The sequence below is a fragment of the Leishmania major genome, chromosome 11, assembly GCF_000002725.2.
Source record: "Leishmania major strain Friedlin complete genome, chromosome 11".
Lineage (NCBI taxonomy): Eukaryota > Euglenozoa > Kinetoplastea > Trypanosomatida > Trypanosomatidae > Leishmania > Leishmania major.
The window spans coordinates 189256-211567 of record NC_007252.2 but is presented as its reverse complement, the minus strand read 5'-3'; the positions used below and the strand labels follow the sequence as shown (position 1 = coordinate 211567).

The 22312-nt window shown below is 59.5% G+C and overlaps 3 protein-coding genes and 1 pseudogene across 3 annotated transcripts, besides 1 other annotated feature; all 4 read right to left on the bottom strand.

Moving 5' to 3' along the window:
• Nucleotides 1–5701: 5701 nt before the first annotated feature.
• LMJF_11_0580 (putative cytochrome b5) lies at nucleotides 5702–6130 on the bottom strand (the record flags this gene model as incomplete). Its single annotated transcript, XM_001681474.1, has 1 exon — nucleotides 5702–6130. One exon carries the CDS (start codon nucleotides 6128–6130, stop codon nucleotides 5702–5704), a length of 429 nt encoding a protein of 142 aa, XP_001681526.1.
• A 2126-nt stretch (nucleotides 6131–8256) lies between these two features.
• On the bottom strand, nucleotides 8257–9201 carry LMJF_11_0570 (annotated as a pseudogene).
• Nucleotides 8257–9201: a sequence feature.
• Nucleotides 9202–10479: 1278 nt separating this feature from the next.
• On the bottom strand, nucleotides 10480–13728 carry LMJF_11_0560 (putative transcription modulator/accessory protein; the record flags this gene model as incomplete). Its single annotated transcript, XM_001681472.1, has 1 exon — nucleotides 10480–13728. The coding sequence occupies one exon, from the start codon at nucleotides 13726–13728 to the stop codon at nucleotides 10480–10482; it is 3249 nt and encodes a 1082-aa protein (XP_001681524.1).
• Nucleotides 13729–20345: 6617 nt separating this feature from the next.
• On the bottom strand, nucleotides 20346–21998 carry NT4 (nucleobase transporter; the record flags this gene model as incomplete). The annotated part of the gene is made up of 1 exon (XM_001681471.1): nucleotides 20346–21998. One exon carries the CDS (start codon nucleotides 21996–21998, stop codon nucleotides 20346–20348), a length of 1653 nt encoding a protein of 550 aa, XP_001681523.1.
• Between the last annotated feature and the right edge of the window lie 314 nt (nucleotides 21999–22312).

The window sequence follows — 22312 nt, the reverse complement described above, 5'->3', positions numbered from 1 at the left end:
CAGCGCTGACGCGGCAGCAGCGGCCGTGGCAGAGGCTGAGGTCGGTGTTGCAGGGCGACGGAACAGCGCAGCCATGGGAATGCAAGCCGTGCCACCGACGCTAGTAGCAATGCTAGCCACGCCTGGCCTGCCAAGAGCACGCATCACCGATGTTCGAAACATGTCGTGTCTCGCGTTGCGCACAAAACAAATGCTTTTATCTACCAACGTCGATAGGACGTGTGCGTACATGCAGTCCTGCACACACGCAGAGAGATCGGGGATGGGAAAGAGAGGGGGGCGTGGCGTGGGAGCGCTGACAAATACACGAAATCCAACAGAAAGAAATACTGCGAAAGAAAAAAGTGATGACGGGGCGCGCACCGATGCTCACACCTTCTCCCTCTCCTCAGCTCCTCCTCCGCGATCTCTGAGATGATGAGAACACCGTTGAGCCTGTTTTTTTTTCCCTCCGATGGTGGCAGTAGACACGAGACAAGAAGTAGGTCGCGGATACACGAACAACCTCCCGCTGTTCTTCGCTTGTCTCAGTGTCTCGCCTTTTCGCACAGGGAAAGGCGCGGGGAGGGATGTGAGAAAAGCGAAGGAGCGTGAGCAGCAGCAACGGTACGGAGCGACGCTAAGGGGGCAAGGAATATATACATATACATATATACATATATATATATATATGTATATGTATGTATATATATATATATATATGTATATGTACAGCAGTAACTTCACAAAATAAGCGACGGGAATAGCGAGATGGACAGTCTTCTCGGGTGCTCCCTTCTACGCCTCACCAATTCTCCTGTGCGTCTCTTGAGACGATGCGCAAAGGGGCAGACGCAGACGAAATCGCACGCACACACCAATGTAAAGATGTGCCGAAAAAGGGGGAAGAGAGAACAAGTCCGCCTAAATCCTTTGTCTTCTGAGGAGGTGTGTGGGTTGGGTCGGTGGGGTCTGGGTGTACGCATGTGCCGTTATGCATGCATAGGTATATACATACATACACACACACACACACACACATATATATATATGTATATGCGTATGTATATATGTATATATATATATATGTATGTGTGTGTGTGTGTAGGTATGTGGCGCTTTGTGGCTTTGGTTGATCTTGCAAAAGAAGCTTTCAAAGACAGCGGGAGAGAGAAGAGCGAGAAAGTGTTGGCCATGGCTCATGCCATCGCGTGTGCGTGTGTGTGTGTGTGTGTGTGGGTGTGTGGGTGTGTTACGTGTCAAAAGGGGGAGGATCGCGAGGGGAGGAAGGGGAGGGGGATGATATAAAGGCATGGAAAAGGTGATAAGGGCACACATGCTGGCTAACGTAGACCGCAAAGGCTCGCATCGGCATACGTAGATATATACTCATGCACATTATGCATATATATATATATATGTTTGTGGTGATTGGGTGGGTGCGGTCCACAACATACCGTGCAGCCCCTCCCTCCTTCACTGCAACGCTAAAGGGACGGGAGAGGGGGACTGGTAAAACAGACAACGAGCAGGGAGCACCCTCCGACGGCTCGATCACGTACAGACCAGTCGTAGGAACGTCGTTTACGCCTTGTGACAATGCACTTCGCATCTTTTCCGCATCGTTTCGGTGTCCTTTTGCGGCTTGCGCTCGCTTCTTCTCTCCTCGGATGTGACGCTGAGCTTCATGCCGCGACTGCGCACTTTCCGTTTCTCTTAGCGTGTCTGCGCAGGGGCCCTCTTTCCCTCCGAGGGAGGGTCTCGTCGTCGGTCTTTTTCGCTCTCCGACGGCGACGATCGCTGGGCATGGGGTACCTCCGGGGCACAGGGAAGGCAGCTGCCAAGCGGGGGAGCATCAGACAGAGGAACAAGCCAAAGGTGACAGGCACGACAAGGCTGCAACGAAAAGGGCACAACGACTACACGTCAATGTGGTGCTGCTCGTAGAGCCAGCACAAGACACAGCGTTCCATCATGCGCCGCTTCCACAACGAGCAAGCCAGCGAGTGCACCCGCACACACAGCCGCAGCGCACCCGCCGCTGCCGCGCCACGGCTTCACCCTGGTCGCCTAGGGCAAACCGTCCTGCCACCGAAGCCCCCCATGCGCCAAACGGGCTCTTCCCGCACCCTTCCTCGGAGACGCTCCGCGTCATCTGCGCCAGGCGGCCTCCGCGGCACCGCTGGAGGGCAGCAGGCGGTGGCGCCTCCCGTGCGGGGGGGCGGGGTCCAGGCGCATGCCGGGTAAGCTCAGGCAAAAAGTCGGGCAGCCGCAGGCCAGGGCTCCCCGAGCCCCTGCGCCCCGCCTGTGCGCCATGCCTCACCCTCCCCCCAGTCGCATCACGCCGCGGCATCCCATAGCATGGTCTGAATGCTCGTGGCGTTCGGGTCCGGAGGATTCGACGGTGCCATTCGCGGCGCTATCGCCATGCTTCCGGCATTGGCGCTTCGTCCGCCCACACGGTCGGGTGTAGGAGGTGCCGCGTGTGTCGCACGCGTGCGCCCTGGGGCTGATCCGTGTGGGTTTCTGCGCGCCATCTATGTCCATGACCCGTGCCCTTGTGGCCGCTGCATGCCTTACTCGGATGCGATGCGCCAGGCACGCTGTGCCCGAGAGTGCCTGCGCACAGCGCCCGCATCTTCGCATGTGTGGTGATGAAGGGGGGGGGGGGGGCTGCCTCAGAACGACGTAGTTGTCTGGGGCGGGGGCCCGCTGCCTGCATCTTCCGTTTCCGTCCGTGCCACGGGGGGCGCGTTGGAATGGCCTGCCCGCATGTGCCGCGACAGGTGGGGCGGCGCCACGGATCTATGGCGGCATGGGGGCGTCCGCTCGACCCCCCGCTTCTGAACCCGCACGCCTTGGGCAGGTGCGGGTGTGTCGGGCGGGGGGGGGGGGGGGGGGGGGCCGGTGAGTGAGCATGTTCCTGTGCACAAGGGCTCATGATCTGTCGTTTTGAGGGGGGCAGCGGGCAGCATCCACGGGCAACCGAGAAGAGGGACGCTCATGCAGCGCGGGTGGGGTGTGCGTGGTCAAGCCATTGCGTGCAAGCCCGGGGCTTCAGCTTCGGCGCGCTTTGGGCTTCAAGCGATCGGGGGTGCTCGCGTGGCGCACCGGGGCGCAACGATGGGTCGGAAGCCCTCGTAGCAAACACAACTGGGGGTGGGGGTGCCGCAATGCTGGCGGAGTAGTGCGCAGCACACCGTCTGCACTCCGCGTTGCCACTGCCTGTCGCCCGTCGCTGTGGGAACCCAAGGTGCGCAAAGGTGTTCGTGCGCAGCTGGGCGTGGGTGGTCTCCTGCCGCCAAGCAGCTCTTGTTGTAGCGTGTCGCGTCGTGCAGCGCGGTTTCGGGGGATGTCGGCTCGGCGTGTCGGGGGCCGGCGGCCGGGTCCGTGATCCATGCGGTTGGTGATGCCGGCCCCGGCACTGCCCATTTCGAAAGCCTGTACACCCTGCCCGTGCGTTCCGATTCGCGGTGCGAAAAGGCAGGCGGAAATCGGAGGCGCACGCGACAGGCCAGTCGTGCCAGGGCTTGTGCCCCCCGGTGCGCCGCAGTATGCCACACACAAACACACCCTTTGCTCTTGTGGGGGCCGGTGCCGGGGGCCATGGGCGGGGGGAGGCGGTGTGCAACAGCCGCGCACCACCGCCCGCGTCATCGCTGGTCCAGTTTTCTTCGCCGTTGGCCGAGCCCCGGCCCTATCGCTTTACACTCAGCGCGGCAACTTCACGCAAGGGGCTCGCGGTGTGTTTTCGCAGTACATGTCAGCGCAGCGTTGTCGTAGAGCATCGCCGCCGCTCCTCGCCCGATGGCCTGTCTGCGCCGCGCCGCCCGCCCAAAGCGAGAACGTCGCAAAACGCGAAAGTCGATGCCCGCATGAGAGCTGCCGAAGTACTGTGGCAACACCGCCATCCGGCGCGTGCACCTCCCGCCCGAAACACGCACAGGGAATTTTCCCGGCGTCGCTGCGGAGGGATGGGCGGGCGGGCGTGGTGCATCAGCACCATGGCGCTGAGGGACAGGGTGAGAGGCGCAGCGCATGTTGAAAAGCATCAGGAGCCAGGATAGAGAATGATGGCGTCTACAAGGCGAAAGGAGGCAAACAAGAGAGGCAGAGAGAAGTATCTACAGCGGAGAAGCTGCTTTTGGGACACAGACGGAAAGACGCCTACGCGTGCGTACGCAGCGACCACCACGCAGCCGCGTCCGCCTCGCTCGCTCTATCCGCGTTTTCCACTTTTTCTTTTGCGATGCGGCACTCCCCTCCCCACCCCTTCCCTCTGGCGATACGCGCGCGCCCATCACGCCCTGTACGTCCAACGGGGCAGGAGTGCAAAAAGAACAAACGAAATAAAACGTCGGCATAACAGCGTAATGTTCCTAAGGCGTTAAGTAGCGGGGCAGCGCGGAGGCGTGAACCCGGTTTCGCCGGTGCTCTCCACCCGCTGCATATGCCGTCTAAGCACATACACACACACACCAACTCCCGAGAGGCTGCGTGTTATTCCCTTTCGCTCAGCCCTCTTTGGTGCTCGTAGAGCGTGTGGGTTGCGTGCGTGCATCCGAACGCTTCTGCGAACGCTCCGTCTCATTCGACTCCTCCCCCTTCCATTTCACGATGGAGGCAGCCACATGATAGAGGGAGAGCACGCAAATAGGCGATCAGAGAAGAAAACAATGCGGAGTGTCCTGCCAGCTGGGCAACTCGACTCGTCCCAATACGTGCGAGTCTGCGCAAAATGGTGGATGCCTGGAGTCAAGAAGCAATCGAAACAAGAGCCGAGGGAGAACCAGCGGAAGAGGGTCGCGATCCTGTGCGTCCTATGCCATCACTCATCAGCATTACAGCCGAGCAGCGCATATGACCGTGTGCTTCCACCGCCAAGTAAAAGAGGGGGATCGAGATGACGATGCGTATCCGGCGAGTGAGCCTGCCGCGCATAGCTGGCGCTCAGACATGCATCTCTGCATCGCTCCCGCAGCCTTCTCTCCATTCGGTGAGTCAGCAGCGCACAGTGATGCACTACTTTGCGCGTATTGGCAGCTGCTCAGCTCCCTGGCTCCCTCTATGGAGCGGCACCTTCGCGTTCATTCGTTTCGTTGTTGTGTTTTTCACCGGAGTTGCCAGTGCAGTATTCAGCTCCAGAGGTACACACACACACACACACACACACACTAAAACGAAAGAACCTCTAAGACCACTCCCACTCAAAGATAGACCACACACGCATGCTCCTCGCTTCCGCCTCCTCGGAGATTCTCTTTTCATTTTGTTGTTGTTCTTGACGTTCCCGCAGTCCACACCCATCAACGGTCATATCTGTTGCACGTGCGCCCTTCAATACGTGTGGATGTGTAGCACTTCGGCCGTCCATCCAGCGCGTCACATTCGCTCTAGACCGTTGCCGCTTCACCCCTGCCCAAGATACAGAAAACAAACCCAAAGGCAGAAGGCAGAAAAACAGCGAAGTGCGTGAAGCGAAGAGAAATCCACCGCGTTCCGGTGAATAAGGAATGACAGCCTCATCCCCTCCCTCCCTCCCCCCTCCGTCCTGTTTGTTTATATGTTCTGCTGCCTCCTGATAACGTTGATGGTTCCAACTTCTGTTTTGTGTTATGGATGATGGCGGCGTGGGTGGGTGGGGCGAAAGCGGATGCCTCTCTCTCTCACCTCAACGCTCCGCCCACACAAGCACGTACACACATGCGCATGCAACGCTGTGTCACCTCAACAGATAGAAGAGAAGAGCCAGGATGGCTACCACCGCCCCGATGAGGGCGGGCATCGGGATAATACCCTCACCACCCTTGTAGCGCCGCAGCTCTTCACGCTTCGTCTCCGACCACTTCGGGGCCGGGGTCGACGCCTTCTTTGCGGCCTCCTTGCGCATCTTCGACTCCTCCGGGTCCACGCAGCCGATGATGAAGCTTTTACTTTTCACCAACGCCGTGCTCGAGTGCCCAATACTCTCGAAGCTGTTTGTGATATCCATGCCAGCCATGTCCTTGATGGGGTCGAGGCCGCCAGGGTGCTCCTGCAGCCACTTGCTCACATCCAGCACTTTGTCGTACATCACCACCCAGCAGTCGTCATCATTCGTGTGCTTCGCAATCTCCTCCCACGAGTACACCCGCAGTTCGCTCGCAGACATGGTGAAGGCAGTGAGACACGAAAAAATTTACTTGGATCAACGGTGTGTGTATATCTCTTCAGGTGTTTCAAGAACAAGCCAGACCGCGCTCACGGGGCAAGTGAGACAGAGACGGATGCGAATCAGGAGATGGAGAGAAACACAGGGAGGAGGGTCGCCGAGAGGCAGAAAGTCGAAAGGCAAGCTTGCAAGAACACACACACACAAACACACAAGAGCAGCTGCAATGCTGCGGAGAAAGGGTGAGCAACAATAAGGGTACGCTTAGAGCACAGCAGGAGGAAAATGTTTCGACAAAAAAAAATTTTCTCCAAACACGAAGAGACGCCGACTTTCGTTTGGGGGTGTTTTTTCCCTTGGCGTCTGTCTTCCCACCTCTTTCTTGTGCGACGTCTGTACGCGTACGCAGCCAGCTGCGTTGACGATGACGGGTAAGCAACGACGGACGAGGCCCAGAGGAAGAGGAGGAGGAGGAGGCGGAGGCGGGGGCGGCGCAACGACACGATGATACGAATACGAGAACACAAAAGAAATCCAACCCAACAGCGCAAACGTGGACAACGGAAAAGAGGGAAGGGAAGGGAGGGCCTAAGCAAGAGAGCAGCCCCAAACAAAACTCACGCACACACACACACGCACACAAGAAAATAGAGAGAGTAATGATGACGGATGGATGAGTGGCCGATAATCTGCGCACGCGGATATCCGTACGCGCGCGCACGCAAGTTCACTGCGTGCGTGCGCCGCAAGTGCCAGAGCAAACACAGCACACAAGCGCACAACGGCCAGGACGAGTGGGTGGGAGCAGTGATGAAGGGGGTGCAATGAAGAGGCGGTAAGGGGGGAAGCAGAAGAGAGAGGAGGCTTTACGAGTGGACTTGATCATTGGCTAGCAGGACGCTCACACAGTACAGAGAAGGCAAACCTGCGTCGCCCCCACACACACCGCCCTCTATCTCGCAAGGGACTCACGTGAAAAGCAGCCGCGCCACAACGCACACTGAACTCGCCGCGCCGCAGGCGAGGACATGCACCGGAGCGAGGGGGATGAGGTCGGTCTGCAAAGCGCGCTCCACCTCGCCCCCGGTGCAACAGCAAATATCCTCTCCGGCCAACGCCAAGAGTGCGCAGTGGTGGTGTTCTCCTTCAGCGCGCACGCGTGTGTGTGTGTGTGTGTGTGTGTGTGTGTGTGTGTGTGTGTGTGTGTGTGCGTGCGTGCTCCTACGTCTGCCAAACGCGCTCTGTCCTTTTCGTTTCGTTTATTGTCGTTTATGCCGTTCAAGTGGTACTGTACCCAAGAAAAAAGCCCTCAATGAGCCGATGCAAGACGACAGAGCGCCGACCGTCAACGCGCGCAGGTGTGTCTATACCCCCGTGCCTTTGTGTGCGCATCCCACAACCGGCACACACACACACACGGAGCACTTTCAAAGCGGATATGAAAGAGTGTCAGACGATGAAAAAGAGAAAACGATATATGAAAAAAATTGTATGCAACAGGAATGAGTGTCGCCGATGACACTGAAAGCTTGGTAAGCTTACGGGGCTGGACAAGACGTGAACGCACACGCCGCCATGGAAGCAAGTGCATCACGGCTTTTGCCCACCCGTGCACATCGCTTCGCGTCGCCTTAAAGGTCGTGCATCGTGGCATGCATACTGCTGGGAAGCTCCCTCAATGCCTTTAGCGAGTCGTACTTGCGCGGGTACTCGTAGGCGCAGCTGATGGGCAATCGCAGAGGAAGCGTGTCTGGCTTGTTCGGGGTACACGAAGCACGTGTTCTACGCCAGCTTCTGAAGGCCGGTTAGCGAGAGGGAGGCGGCACGCCTGTGCCGCGAGATAGTAGGTGTGCACCCGTGCCCCGAGAGAGCAGTTGGCGCTCTACAAGGGACCCACCGCTCTGTTGTGATCGGCATCAGCGAAGAGGATACAATACATCGTCGTAGGAAAGCCGCAGGAAGCGCTGCTGAGGCCGGTGTAGCCTCTGACCTTCTCACGTGGAAACACTGTCGTGAGAACTCACGGCATGCCGACGTGCGAGCGGGGCTGCGCGACCACCGTCGCAGTGTCCCGGCCTGGAGGCACCTGCTCCATGGCCAGCTCCACGTTCGCCGTGAAGGCGGCCTCAGCGTCCGTCATGGCGCCGCGGTAGAGCACTAATAGTGTCCTTGCCGCCCAGACTGAGGTGCGCCGTCACCTCCCCGAGGAGCCCAGGAAACTTCGTGTTCAGCACCTCGCTTGCGTTCTGCTGCCAGCCTGCCGGGTATTTGGTGGAAATGAACGAAGAAGCCAACTCGCTGTCTTCGTAGAGCGCCTGCTCCTCGACCTTGTCCGGGTGGCTCATGCGGTACGGTTGCCAACTCTTGCTGCTTGCCAAGAAGGTCAGAAAGCCCAAGGTGTACAGCTTCACATTAGCGCTCATGTGCTTCGCTTCCATACAGCTCATTGCAGAGCGGGCGACGGCGCTCACATCCAGCTGCCGCATGTCCATCATCACCGCCTCACCGCCGCGCTGCTTCACAATGTGCGAGACGGTAAGGGAGACTGGCGTCCATCGTAACTAGGCTGCCACCGCGCTCCAGGGTCGATTTCAGGTCCACGGAGTCGGAGCCGATATGCTCCCGGCAGGTGTCGGCGAGACCGTAGGCGATGATCTTGCTCACCGACTGGGTGTGTGCGCCGGGAGCTTCAGGCTCACCTCGCCATTGTATCAGATGCTGACTCGGTGGTGATGCTCCACAATCCTAGCCCGACCCTCTTCCTACTTCCGCGTGCACTCGATGAAGAAACCGTCCCCGATGTCCAGCCTCTTCGCGGACAGAATGGTGTGCCCCGTGTACACGCAGAGGCCCTCCACCTGCACCGAAGTCCGCGTGCCCGACTCGGTCAGGTGTTTCGCATGGATCACGCGAACGAGTTCGTGCTGGGCGTCGATCCTCCGTATTTGACCCGCCATGCCCTTGCGCCTCCCCAGGAACTCGTAGGACCTGGCGTAGTTGTGGAGCTTGCCTTCAGAGAAGTCAATCGGAAAGCAGTTCGTCTCGACTGGGACTGACGCGCTCGTCAACGTTCACGCGTTCTCCTTGGCAGCATTGATGACCTAGCTCTCGCGGCCGTGGCACTCGTGCATGTCGCCGCCACCACGGTCACCGCCACGCCCTCCATGCCCACCCCCCCCATCGTGGCCTCAATGACCACCGCCGTCGCGGCCGCGGCGCATATCCTGAGGATCCGAGTGTATCGCCAGCATCGGCTTCTCGAGTAGGTCGTTTTTTTTGAAGGCGGGGCAACGGCGAAGATACGAGAGACGAAGAGAAAACATGCGTCCGCTGCGCAACTCGATGTGTAGGAAGAAGAGTGGTCATGTCAGCACGCGGTGCACGTGTGGTCTCAGGTGTTAAAAACTCAAAGAGAAGCGTGAGAGCACAAAAAGTGATGACGAGGATGGTGAGGTAAGTATACAAGCACGCAGCTACTGTTGACCAGCGCGCTTACTTTCGGGCTGGAGTTATCAGTGCACGCACGCCGCTTCTGTTCTTGTTATGCCATTGGATGATCACACCCGCCAGGGAGTGGGTCAGCGCTGCGCCGAGGCAAGCGGGAAGGACGGGGGTGGGGGGAGGGGGGGGAAGAGGAGTGGATGGAGAGAGAAAACGCATGCGCACATGCACGGGTCTATTCTTCTCGTCACTTTGCTTTTCCAACGACCAAATGTGGAATGGACAAAGGCCTCCCACAGAAACAAAACAAAAAGAAAACGGTGCGCGTGCACGCATACGAGGAGCGCAGCTGACAGTGCGCCCCTGCACGCATCTGTGTCTGTGTATGCGTCTGCGTGTGCATGTGGCCTTTTTCTTTTCCGCTTGGACGTCGAGTAGCTCGCAGACCAGCACGTGTATGACAATCTTTCTCAAACCGCCCTCCCTCCCTTCTTGCTGGATCGTCGATACCTCGCCGCTCAGTGCGGCAGAGACGCATCACGAAAGGCACCACAAAGAGAAAAGAGGAAGCGGCGCCGAGGCTGAACCAAGCGAGAGAGAGAGAGCTGATGAGCGCAACTATCGGACCTTCCGACCTCATGCGTGTACACACACACACACGCTCTCCTCCCCTTCCCTCTTTGCCTCACCCTCGAACGGCAGCAATCGCATCAAGCGCTGCTCGGTGCTGGACGCAGCCTACACACACGCACGCGCACACAGCAACGGGCTCACTCGCTCTCAAGCACACCACCAGTCAAAGGCACTGACACGCCCAGGAAGGAAAGGCGAAAGAATACAACACAGAGAAGGCGTAGCGCCCCCAGCACAACCCGGAAGCAGCCCTAACCGACACCGCGCAACACATCTCAAAATAAGAAGACCGCGTCGCCGCTGTCACCGCCGGTGCCACGCTGGCCACTGGCATCCCCCGTGTCTACTCTCCGAGCAGCCGGCTTCGACGTCTGCGAAGCGCTTGCAGGCGGTTCCGTGGAGGCGCCGTTTGTGGTGGAACACTTCGGCGACTGCAAGGAGAGGGTCGAATGTGGACGAGCGGCAGCAGAAGCAACGACGACATCCTCCGCACGCCGCGGCGCGTGGCGAAAGGGGGTATCCGTCTCTGGCTTTTCCCGGGCTCGCTTCCCCGCCGGAGAATGGAATAGGTGCAGCCGAGATGTCCGGTTCGCCTGGCTGCTCTCCTCTGCCCCCATCGCACCGGTCGCCGCGGTGCCGTTAGCGCTACCGAGCGCTTCCGCGGCGCGGCGTTTGCGTTCCCGCATCACCCGCGCGGTCAGCGTCGGCGCCGCTGCTATCACACCCCCATCCGCACTGCTCTCCACTAAGTCGTAGAGGCGTGCGTCGGGTGAAGCTTGGCTGACGAAGCCTCGCCCGTTTCTGCCGAGAACGTCCTCGGCCTCCAGCCGAAGCCGCCGAGGCGCGGCCGACGGCGCACATCCTTTCCCGCCCTCTGCGCTGTGGCCAGAGGCAGCAGGAGCCGCCGCGCGCACCAAGAACACCCGCGGACGCTTCAAGTGGTCGAGGCCGTCAAAGCGGATGCGCTGGTCGAGGTACACGCCCACCTGCAGCGCATCCACGCCTTCGCCGCGCAGGAGTACCGAGTCGTGCAGACCGCAGTCAACGAACGCACCAAACATTGTGACGCTCTGCACGACACCGGAGAGCAGCTCGCCGGAACGAAGATTCTGCACGTCGCACACGTCGCGGCGCAGTAGTCCGGCGTGCGGCAGCGAAGCGCGCGGGTCCAAGCCCGGGTGAAGCAGCTCTTGGCGTAACAGCTCCAGCGTCTCTACGCTGCAAGACAGCTTCTCAGTGGCCAAGCTCGCAAGCTGAGCAGGAGACATGCGCTCCAGCTGCTGGGCGACCTGCTGGCGGATGTGTGCGTCACCGAGTGTCGTCGCCGCACCATCTGCCGCGTTCCCCGGCTTCTCGGCCATCGCTTCGCCGTCACCCAGCTGGCCTGCCGTGTAAAACGTCACGAGACGCCGCACCAGCGGGTAAGACTCGGGGTGGATACTCGTGTTGTCGAGTGGCTCTGGCGAGTTAGGGAAGCGGAAGAAGCCTGCGATCTGCTCGTAGACGCTCTCCGTCATGGCCGGCACCCGCCGCAAGTCTTCGCGGCTATGCAGCTTCTTCGCATGGCGCGCCAGCACAATCTGGTCCACAATTCTCTTCTTGATGCCAGGCACCTTCTCCATGACGTAGCGGTTCGCGCTGGCCGCGTTGACTCCGACCTTGGCGACGCAGGACTCCAGCACGTAGCTCAACTCCCGCATCAGCTCCTTCTCGTTCACGTCATGCTGGTACATTCCAATGCCCATGCTGCGCACTGGTATCTTTACCAGCTCGCTCAACGGGTCCAGTACGCGACGGCCGATGCTCACCGCGCCACGGTACATGACGTCGAGGTTGGGAAACTCCTCCTTCGCAATATCAGACACCGAGTACACACTCGCGCCCGCCTCGCTCACGACGGCAAACTCCACATCTGTCCACTTCTGCTGCTTGATGAGGTCCGCAATCAAGTCCGTCACGCGGCCAGATGCCGTGCCGTTGCCAATCACGATCTTGTTCAACTTCCTCGACTCAACCACCTGAATGACGTAGCGCCGCATCTTCTGCTCGTCCATGAGTGTGCAGGTGAAGAAGGTTTCAACGGCGCCGTTCTCGTCCAGCGCCACGCACTTCACACCGTTCGCCAAGCCAGGATCCATCGCCAAGATGCGTGAGCGGGAGAGAGGTCGCTGGAGAAGCATGTGCTGCAGGTTGTGCGCAAACACGACGATGGCCTCCTGCTCCGCGCTCTTCTTCAAGTCTCGCCGAATCGCAAAGTGTGCCTGTTTAATGATGTGGTCGTACGCGGCCTGCAAGCCAGCATGCACAATCTTACGTCCATAGCCGAAATCGCGAAAGACGTGGGAGTAGGCACCAGCGCCGTCCGCGGTGGGCACCGAAGACGATGACAACGATAGCAGCCGATTCAGGGAGGGGTACTGCTCGCGAACGGTGTGCATGAACAGCCCGTGACTCTTCGGACCTGACCCCGTGTCCACCTTTAGTGCGCCCTTGGCCTCGCCGCGCTGCAGCGCCAGCACAACGTGCGCCGCGACGCGCTGTACTGACCATGACTTGTTGTCGTAGTAGGCGAAGTGCTTGCGCAGCGCTTCGAAGCTCTCCTCATGCAACTCCTTCGCGGCCTTCTTGCGTGGCTTCGCCATCAGTGTGGACGACAGGCGCGCCGTGTGACGGCAGTACTCGCCAAGTCGGCGCCGCAGCACTTCGCTTCGCTGCACGTCTTCGGCCACAATGGCGGTCAGCAACCGCTCCCCCTCGTCAGTACGACGCACAAACGCGCTCAGTTCGTCGAGGCGCGCCTTGCAATCAGGGTCGTCGGGGTTGAAGTGGAGGAGGGCGTCGGCGTACGGGCCTAGCCCGGCAGCGCGTCCGCGCGAGGCAAGGCTTGTTCGACGCTCCTTGTACGGCTCCCAAGCATCCTCGAGCTGGCTGACGTGCACCATGGACTCGAGAGCCGTCTGAAGCGCCGGCGTCAGCAAGCCTCGACTTTCCAGACTTCGCAGCATGAACTGGCGGCGGCGGTGCACCTCAGCCACCTCCTTGGCGGTATCCATGACAAGGCGCAACTGCGTCTCGTCCATTCGGCCGGTCTCGCCCTGCCGGTACCGCGCAAGGAAGGGGACCGTGGCGCCCTCCTTCGCCTGCGTCAGCACAAATCGGACGGCGTTCAGGGGGAGTAGCAGGCGCTCACTTGTTTGCCGATACGTCTCCTCGGGCGACAGCTCATACTGCCCACTGTACACCTCCTCCTCCTCGTCTCGGGTGCCATGAGCGTCCGTGTCCGAGGCGCTGTCGCCACCCCGGTGCGTCGATGGGCGATGCTTCGCCTCAGTGCCGGAGGCGGAGGAGCTCGATGCAGATGCGCCCCCGGTGGCGCTGCCAACGGCGTCGGCCGCTGCCTTAGACGCAGCAGCAGGGGCCCTTCGAGTGTATTTCCTCTTCCCTATTGCGGTTGGCGCCCTGAGCGCCGCTGACGCCTTCCTGGTCTGCCTCGGCGTCACCCCATTGCGGGCGCTGGCTACCATGTCGGCCCCCTCACCACCGTCCGAGGCTTTGGCAGTTTCCAATGCACGACGCAACGCGCCAGAGCCGAGAGAAGTGCGTGTGGGGCCGAAAATACTGGAAGACGAACAGTAGCGAGCACCCGATGCGTGAAATGGAGAAGCGGAGAAAGAGCTGCAGAAATGGTGTTGCGGGCGGAGTAGAGGGGACGTGTCGCGCCAGCGAAGGAAGCCCGTTGCACCTCGGCAAGGGCACCACAAGGAGGCCCGCAAGGAAGGCAGCGACGACGACGACGTTGCCGCTGTGCACCGTAGCGATGATGGCGAGGGGGACGCTGCCCAAGACCGCCACAGGGACAGCGTCAGTACACAGCAAGAGCGCAGTGACGACTGCGCTGTGCGATACCGGGCCCAGCACATCCGCTGACTGAGCCTGAGAGCGATCCATCGACTGCGCAGCAGGGGGAGAATGCCTATCTCTGTTCCCCTGCTGATACGGGTGCCTAAAGCGCAATCGCCACCACGCTGCATGACGATACAGTTTTCGTTTTGCGCTCTCATCTGTGAAGACTCACTTCCTCACGCACCCGCCAGTGCTCCGCCACGCGCTTACGAAGCCACACACACACACACACACACACAGAAAGGAAAAGTATAGAGGCACGAGAGGGAGTGTGTGTGTGTGAATGTGCGCGTGTGCGTATGAAGTTACGTCAGAGCACAGCACCACTGACAACCGTGTAAGAGGAGGAGAGGGGGCAGGGACGTGCTCTGTCGCTTAGAACGCACTGTGGCGTGCGGGGGGACAAGGGGGGACAAGGGGGGAAAATACGTGAGTACAAGCGCGGAAAAGTGGAGTGCCGAAGCCTGCCTTTCTTTCGTCTCCAACACAGAAAGTCAACTGTTTAACGGGGGTCTGGCTGAAGTATCTGTGAACAAGGGCAAGACAGAGAGGCAAACTGACGCGTGTGTTTCTCTCAGTCCCTGGGAGAGGGTGAGTGCGAAGAGGGGAGGGAGGGGGTTGCGGGAGAGGCGTTGGTGATGCTCGTGTTGGTCGTGGTGAGGCTGGGGCGTCCCTTGTTATGTGTGTGTGTCTGTGTGTGGACTTATCCGTATTACTCCTCTTGCTTAGTAAGACCTACGCTTCTGTTAAACGCCGTCTGTGAAGCGGGCGGGTGTGAAAGGGCGGGACGGAAAAGTGGCTACAAATGGCAGGCGAGTCGACCTGTGAGAAGTAGCACTCCTTGTGAAGGCGGATCCAACGTCTCTCTCTCGTGTGCATGCGCGTCCCCTGCGCTTCGGCTTGATCTCGTCTTTGTGGTTGTGTCCCTCCTGTTTCCCTGCGCAACCAAGTTCGCGATAGTGAGTGAGCGTGCGTGCAGCTGTGAGGCAAGTGCTGCTCCTCAGCTGGCTGACAACGGCAAGTGACACTCGTGCTCAGAAACGCGCGCAAACGTGCGCAGGGAAGGAGAGAGTGCGCGTCAAGGACCTCTTGGTTGAGGTGCCGCAAGAGCGAAGAAGGTAATGGAGAAAGAAACAAGGAGAGGAGGAGGGGGTCAATCCCAGCGTGTGCACGTATGGGGGAGAGAGGGGGGGTGCCCCTCGCTGTGAGCAGTTTTATACGTAGAAACAAAGAACGCTTACGTGTGTGTGTGTGTGTGTGTGTTATGCGCGTGCCGGAGTTGAGGAACTCGTCGAATAAGGGCTGCGCCAAGACAAAAGAGGCCTCGCAGGACAAGCGAAGAAGAACGAGCGCCAATAACGGAGGAGATGGGGAGATAGATGAAGAAGGAGCAAGGTGAGGCGCAGGGCGAGAAACACGTACTTAAAAGGGAGGTCGAGAAGCGGCTTGTGTCCAGAGGTGCGTCGCACGCCCTTGTGGGTGCGCGATGAGAGCCGCAAAAGGGTGCAGTAAATATGCGAACGCACCACAAGCGGGGAAAGAAAAAGAAGAGAGCCACACGTGCGTGCACGTGTACTTGTGGCGTAAAGCACAAGATATATATATGTACACACACACAAAGGGCTACCCACCCCCATGAAGGGAAGGAGGTAGGTTGATGTGAGGGGTGGTGGGTGCAGAGAGTCCCGCGTAGGTGGTACAGAGAAAGAGGGGTGGGGGGTGAGAGCTGCGAGATGCGATCCAAGTGCAAAGTAAACGAGAGATGCATAAGCTGCTCGCCACGCGATGTGAAACAGTTGAAGAAGGCGGGTCGAGCAGTCCGCTCAAAATAGGCAGACGGTCGCGCCAATCAATGACAGGGTGTGCATCTTCGAGCCTCTCATGTAGCGCACACATTTTCTTTGCCGCCCTCCGATACTTAGCCTGAGTTCTAGTGGTCTCACCCGCGCCCCGTCAGAGAATGGCGAGGGATGGAAAGGAACTCGTTCTGGACTACTCCGCGCCCCACCGCCGTTGCTGTGGTGATGATGCACAGATACTTTCTTGTCTGTTGCTGCTTGGTGTGTGTGTGTGTGTGTGTGCGTGTGCAAGTTCTGTTCGTCCGTATCCACACGTGGAGTACCGGTGAAGAAAAGGATGAGAAACCATGCGTTCGATAAAACAACTCGTACGCCCGCCACAACGTCGGACTCCGAGCATCTGCTAGGCTGTATCGCGAGGGGGGGGAAGGGGGGCGTGTCGGAAGCTCACACTCTGAAGGAGGCCATCGATTTCAGCGCGATGGCGCCGCTCGTGGTCGATGGCGACGTTGCGTTCGTGTCCCCGTACGCCACCCGGAAAGCGCGGACGTGTTGGCCACGAAAGGGGGGGGGGGCGTACGCGAGATCTGAGGGGGATCGCGTCTCAAAGGGAGCCGACCCCTTGCGTGGCTGCCCGTGCTTCAGCCGCGTCTGCCATCAACCACCCACCACTACGGGCCAGCTTCTACCCCGCTGGATGGACGAGTCACCCCATCCAACGGAGGACGAATCGGTGTGAGCGTTGAATGTCTGCCTTGTCGGCTGCGTAACCGCAACCTGGCGTGGGCAGCTGGCGATCGCGCGCGAGAACCAGTCGCTTTCGTCCAGTGGATGCAACACCGATGGACTGCAGCTGTACGTTATGCTTGAGGGCGATGCGACCTCGGTTCAGCCTTGCCGTGACCCCCTCGGGCCGCTTTCAACAGCCACCGACACCCGATAAGCTGGAATCGCCAGAGCGTGCGCAGCGAACCGCAGCCTTCCCGAAGAACGCCTCTCGCTGTGCCGCAGAGACTAGGCGGAGCTTCATCGAGTTCGTCGCTCAAGGGTGCCCCCACAGAAGTATGCTTGCCAGCACACTGTCTCCTCCTGTCGGCAGCGTGGCCGACGGTCGCACCACTCGCCGCAACACCAGCTGGAGGTGGTCGCGCACCGCTGCCTCCCCCTTCCCTGCGATGGGCAGGTTGCCGATCTGTGCGACTACTGTTGTCTGTGAAGAGGCCGCCTCTACACCCACGTGTAGGCGGGGACCGCCTCCAAGGGTGGCGACGAGTATGTGTGTGTGTGTGTGTGCTTGCATGATCTCGGGATTAACGCGCAGCCCCATTCGCAGCACCCGCATCTCGTGGCACGAGATGGGCCTCGTCCCGGAATCGAAATCGAGCGTGGAGGTGTTGCGCGGCAGCTGTACCTGGAAGAGCAAGCATGTCAAACTACGCGTCTCTCCCCCCCCAATCCGTCGTCACGCTCTACCATGGAGCTGCTGGTAGCGACGTGCGGGGCAAATATCCTGCGTTCTGCAGCGCAGTATCGAGGCTGCGGGGCCACAGGATAAGCCGCAGTCGCCCCGCCAAGAGGCTTCTGCCCCAGCACTCTAGAAGCCGAGCGCAATGGCTCCGCCATCTCTGCATCCCCGATCACTCGCCTTCTCGCCGCTTCAGATCTCCGGAGAAGGACGCCTGTCCTTCGAACATCTCCTCGCGGTTGCGCTCTCCCGTTTCGGCGAATATGTGAGTGACAGCTGTCAGCTCGGGTTCCATGGCCTGCAGCACGGCCGTCAACCCCTACCTGGCTCTTGTTGAGTGTCTGGAAATGCACGACGAGGCGACCTTCCAGGCCTGTCACACTCCCCCTCCCGGGTTGCGTTTGGAGCTTGCTCCCGGTTGCCAGTCGTCTACGCTGCCAGTCGAAAATGTGCGTGCGCACTCGAGGTCATGCCCGCATGCCCCTTTGAGAGCTGTCGGGCTGCCGCTGCTGCATATCTGTCTGGTCACTCGGTGCCCCGGCTACGGCCGCCGCTTTCGCCATCTGCGCGTCGCGCCTCTGCAGCTCCCACTGCGTGCCAAAGACCACTGCTGAAACCATCAACATCCAGCCACACAGCCGCGCAAGTGGCTGATCCAGCACGGCCTGCCGATGGCCGTTCGCGTACCACATGGCAGAGGACACGCCCCCCCCGGCCCACCGTTTGCCGGTGCCCGCTTGGCTTCACACCTCTTTCCCCCTCCTCAAAATTTAGAACTGGGCAGCCTGGTCGTCGATGGTGGTCATTGTGGCCTACGGCGCCGTACAATCCCACCGCGCACATCCCCCATCTCGAGTGATGCCTGCTTCATTGGCTCTAGAGCCATGAGGACCGGTTTGAACATTCGTCAGCCGTGACGTCGTGCCTGCGAAGTGGAGCTGCAGCGTCTCCTTGTCGAGATGATGCGGACTCACTGTCTCTACTCTCCATTCGCAGAAGGGTTCCGGAGTGAGCAACGGACGGGTGCCAGGGCCAGCTGGGCTGCACTGTACAAGCGTGTCATCCGTGAAAGCCTGTTCGCCTCCAAGGGGACGCTACACACCGGCTGCCCCTGTGGAACACCCGCCTGAATGGGACGGAACCACGTGCGGCGCCGTTCGATTAGCTCCTATACCTAACCCGTGCACCGTGGGATCGATCCATGTAACAAGGAACCGATTCGCATGCACCATCGCGTGTGGTGGTGATGACAATGATGATGAACGCTTCGTAGGGTTGATAGTGACAAGGAGAGAGAGAGAGAGAGAGACAGCGATGTAAATGGGCGTACACAGACACATATACCCCAACGACGAACGGCTGCAGGAGCGGTTCAAGTGCTCCCCAACGGCGCCACAAGAGAGGAGAGGGCCATGAAGTGCCGAAGAGAGCTAGCGACGGGCGTCCACCGATTGGAACGAGTTCAACACACACCGATCAAGCGAGTGACTGGCGACAAAACACCACAGAAAGACAGGAGCACCGAAAGTGGAAAGACCACCTTTTGCATTTTTTCTTCTTCGTGTGCGTTTCTCTGCCGTGCAACACGACTTACACCCCCCACGCTCCACACACGGCATGTCACACGCCCCATCGCGCGGTGCGAAGCAGCGCTCGACACGCGGTGCAGCAATGCGCCGACTCAGTCATCGGAGCGCTGCCCACCTCCCGCCCCGCAGGTCGCCACGTCGTGCATCCCTCGCGGCGGCACTCAGGCCCACACACCAGTAGGCAAGGCGAGTGCCGGGGGTGGGATACGCTCGAGCCGCGCCCACACCATGCCCATCACATGGGCGGTACAGGCGTGTGCACGGTCGCGGGTCGCCCCGACGCAGCGCCATCCAGGGCCCGACCGCCAACATCCGCAGCGATACATCGCCCTGACCACCCCTACGCCGTAGATGCTTCGCCCTGCCACCACCAGAGGCTGTTCACCACTGGCAGGGAGAGAGAGAGAAAGGGGGGGGGGACTGCTCGGCCTCCCAAGAGAGAAGGTGCGCGCTGGAGCCTGAGATGCCACGCACGGAGATGTCCTCCCGCGCCATCCGGGTTGAAACAGAAGCGAGAATAGAAAGGAATACAGCAATGCACGGCGGCTGGCCGACTGCCGCACAGACGCGCACATTTTTTAACGCGGGTTGAGGGAAACGAAAGTAGAAAATCGATAGAGGTGAAAATACGAATAGCACCAGTCGTAAATCGAAGACAATTCTCGATCTACCTGGGCTGATGTAATTATCTTGCTTAAAGTGACATTATCTCCCACTGTGGCGCAAGAATCACAAGAGAGAGCGAAAGACAGACAGAGACAACGAAAGCCGATGAGTTCACCGGGCAGGTGCAGCTCCCAGAACAGGAAGTCGCGCCGCGCAAGCCTCTTTCCTCCTTTTACATCACCCTCCAGCGCACTCGCACTCACACGCAGAGACCGCGAGAGATGCACGCAAAATCACACATGACAGCTTGATAAGATAATGGTAAAATACATAGAAAGATTTTTGCGTGATAAGTAAAACTAAGTAGACGGAAAAGACGCTATCATTGTACCGGGCCCCACCTTCCCGAAGTGGATGTCCGCCTGTGTCCGCGTGTGTGTGTGCGTGTGTGTCGAGGGGGGCTCGTGCGGCGTCCTGTGGGTTTGTCTGTCCACTCGACTCCCTACTTGTCACTTCGTCTTCTTCACAGCCCTTTGCAAAGACGCTGAAACAGAAAAAAAAAACAGAAGAGCAAGAGGAGCAATCCTTGGAGGGGAGGAGAGCGGCACGTGGCCAGCGAGACGGGGGGAGGAGGGAGGTTGCGTCAATAAACGAAATAGTTAAGCAAGCAAACCCATCATCTTTTGTAACCTCATCCCTATTCGGCAGCACCCGAAACGAAAGGAAAGAGGGAGGCATGGCCGGATGAAGCGGGACGTGGAGGCGTATCGCCATTTCGCTTAAGCAAATGGAAGCACCTCCGCCAGCTGAATGAGCGAGCCCACCGCACAGCCAATCAGCAGGCACGCGCCTGTCAGCTGACCGGCCATGGCGCGCTCCCCATCGGTGGAAAGGCTTGGCGTCGCTGGGCTGTAAATCATCGAAAGCGATCCAACAAAGCCATTCGACAAGCCCATGATGACCGTGAACACGTACGCGGCCGCCTTCGATGGGATCTTGTGCACCGCGCACAGCACCAGCAGAGGAATGAAGATGATGCGTGTAATCGAGGCAATCAGGATCACCTTGCGCGACGGCCACAGCCGCCTCCAGAGGGTTAGCAAACGACCGACAAGGTCAGAGAAGTTGTACGCCGCAATGGTGAGTGTCGTGAACCATCCGTCAGCACTGTCCACGGCAACAATGATACCCGGGTACACGAGATATGTGATACAGAAGGTCAGGAAACAAGCAATCATCATCGGGTAGATCTTCTTGATGACTGGCCACAGCCTCACCTCCTGCAGCAGCTCCGCTGTCGTCGGCATCCTGTCTGCGGCAGCAGGGAGGTCATTGTTGTCCCGCTCAAGCTCAGCCGTCTTCTGTGTCACAACTTCCTTGCTGACTTCGCCCGAGGTCATCTGTGAATGTGCACAGTCGCATGCACCCGTTTGAGTGGCATTCACCGCAGCGCCGTCGTGGCTCCCGGGCTCAAGAGCAAATTCCTGCGTCGGCTCCGCCTCCAACCTCTCCCTGGTGAAGAAGCGGTCATCATAGAGAAGGCTGAGGTGGTGGCACGCCCGGTTACCGCTCGCTGCGACTTTGCCGTGCTCCGTCTCCAGCAGCATCTCTGCCTTCTTCTCAGAGTCGGAGTCGGCCAAGTAGCGGCAGGCAGCGCGGTCCTGCAAGCCGGCGGCACCGGTTTTGCCACACGCGCCGTCATCGGACGTCTCCTTCACAACCTTGCGCGGGCAGTAGATGTTCGCCCATAGACCCCGGCTCGAGCGGAACTCAGCAACGTAGCGCCGCGCGTATGAGTTGTACGGCAAGATCATGAGAAACAGTCCGGAGAGGAAGATGACGCCTATCGCCAGGCAGAAATAGATGAGAGATTGCGTCAACACGGCACTGTAGGTGTCGGACATGCTTGCCTTCAGGGTGATCTGCAGCACAGACACCACAGACCCGGAAACCGCCGAGCCGACCAGCATGCCAGTCATCATAATGGGAGGGCAGGGGCCGAAAAGCGCATACCCGGTGTTCTCAAAGTAGGCACGAGCAGCGCCGCCCACGTATGCTACGATCATCATCGCCGCGATCGCGCCGTACTCGGGAGCGTGCGTGTGCGGCATGATGAGGATGACGAGCAGTTCGATCATCATCAACACGCAGCTCACCTCGAGACGAAAGAGCAGCGAGAAACGGCACATGAAGGAGGTCATGTTTGTCGGCTCATGAATCGCCTGCGCCACCATGGTGACCACCGTGTAGAAGTTGAGGATGTTCCTCCAAAACACCGGCGAGAGCGCCTCTGCAGCCTTGTTGCCAGCGAGGTACTTGTAGTACTCGAGCATGAAGCTCGGGGCACTGTTGATGGCTTTGGGGCCCATCACCATGGACACACCGACCACAAGGCTGGTGCCCAGCATGGCCGCCTGCGGTAGCTTCGACATCGCTCGCAATGCGCCGTGTCTGGGGGTGATATGGAAGGGGTCAGTCAGTTCCTGTGTGAGCAGCAAGAATGCAACGACTGCAAGAGGAGCGTTGTGGATGACACACCGACGACAGCAGCGCCAAAACCAAGAACACAGAGAGTCAGGGATACAGACGCAAAGAGGTGCAGCGGAAAAGAAGGAGCCGCGACGAGAGGAGGTGCGACGAGCAGCAACGGTGGCGAAAAGGGAAGGCGGGCGTGGAAGAGCTGCGGGGTATCTCCGCAAAGTGCTAGAAAGAGAGCGTGCCCAAAATAGAAGAGAGGGGGCAAGGA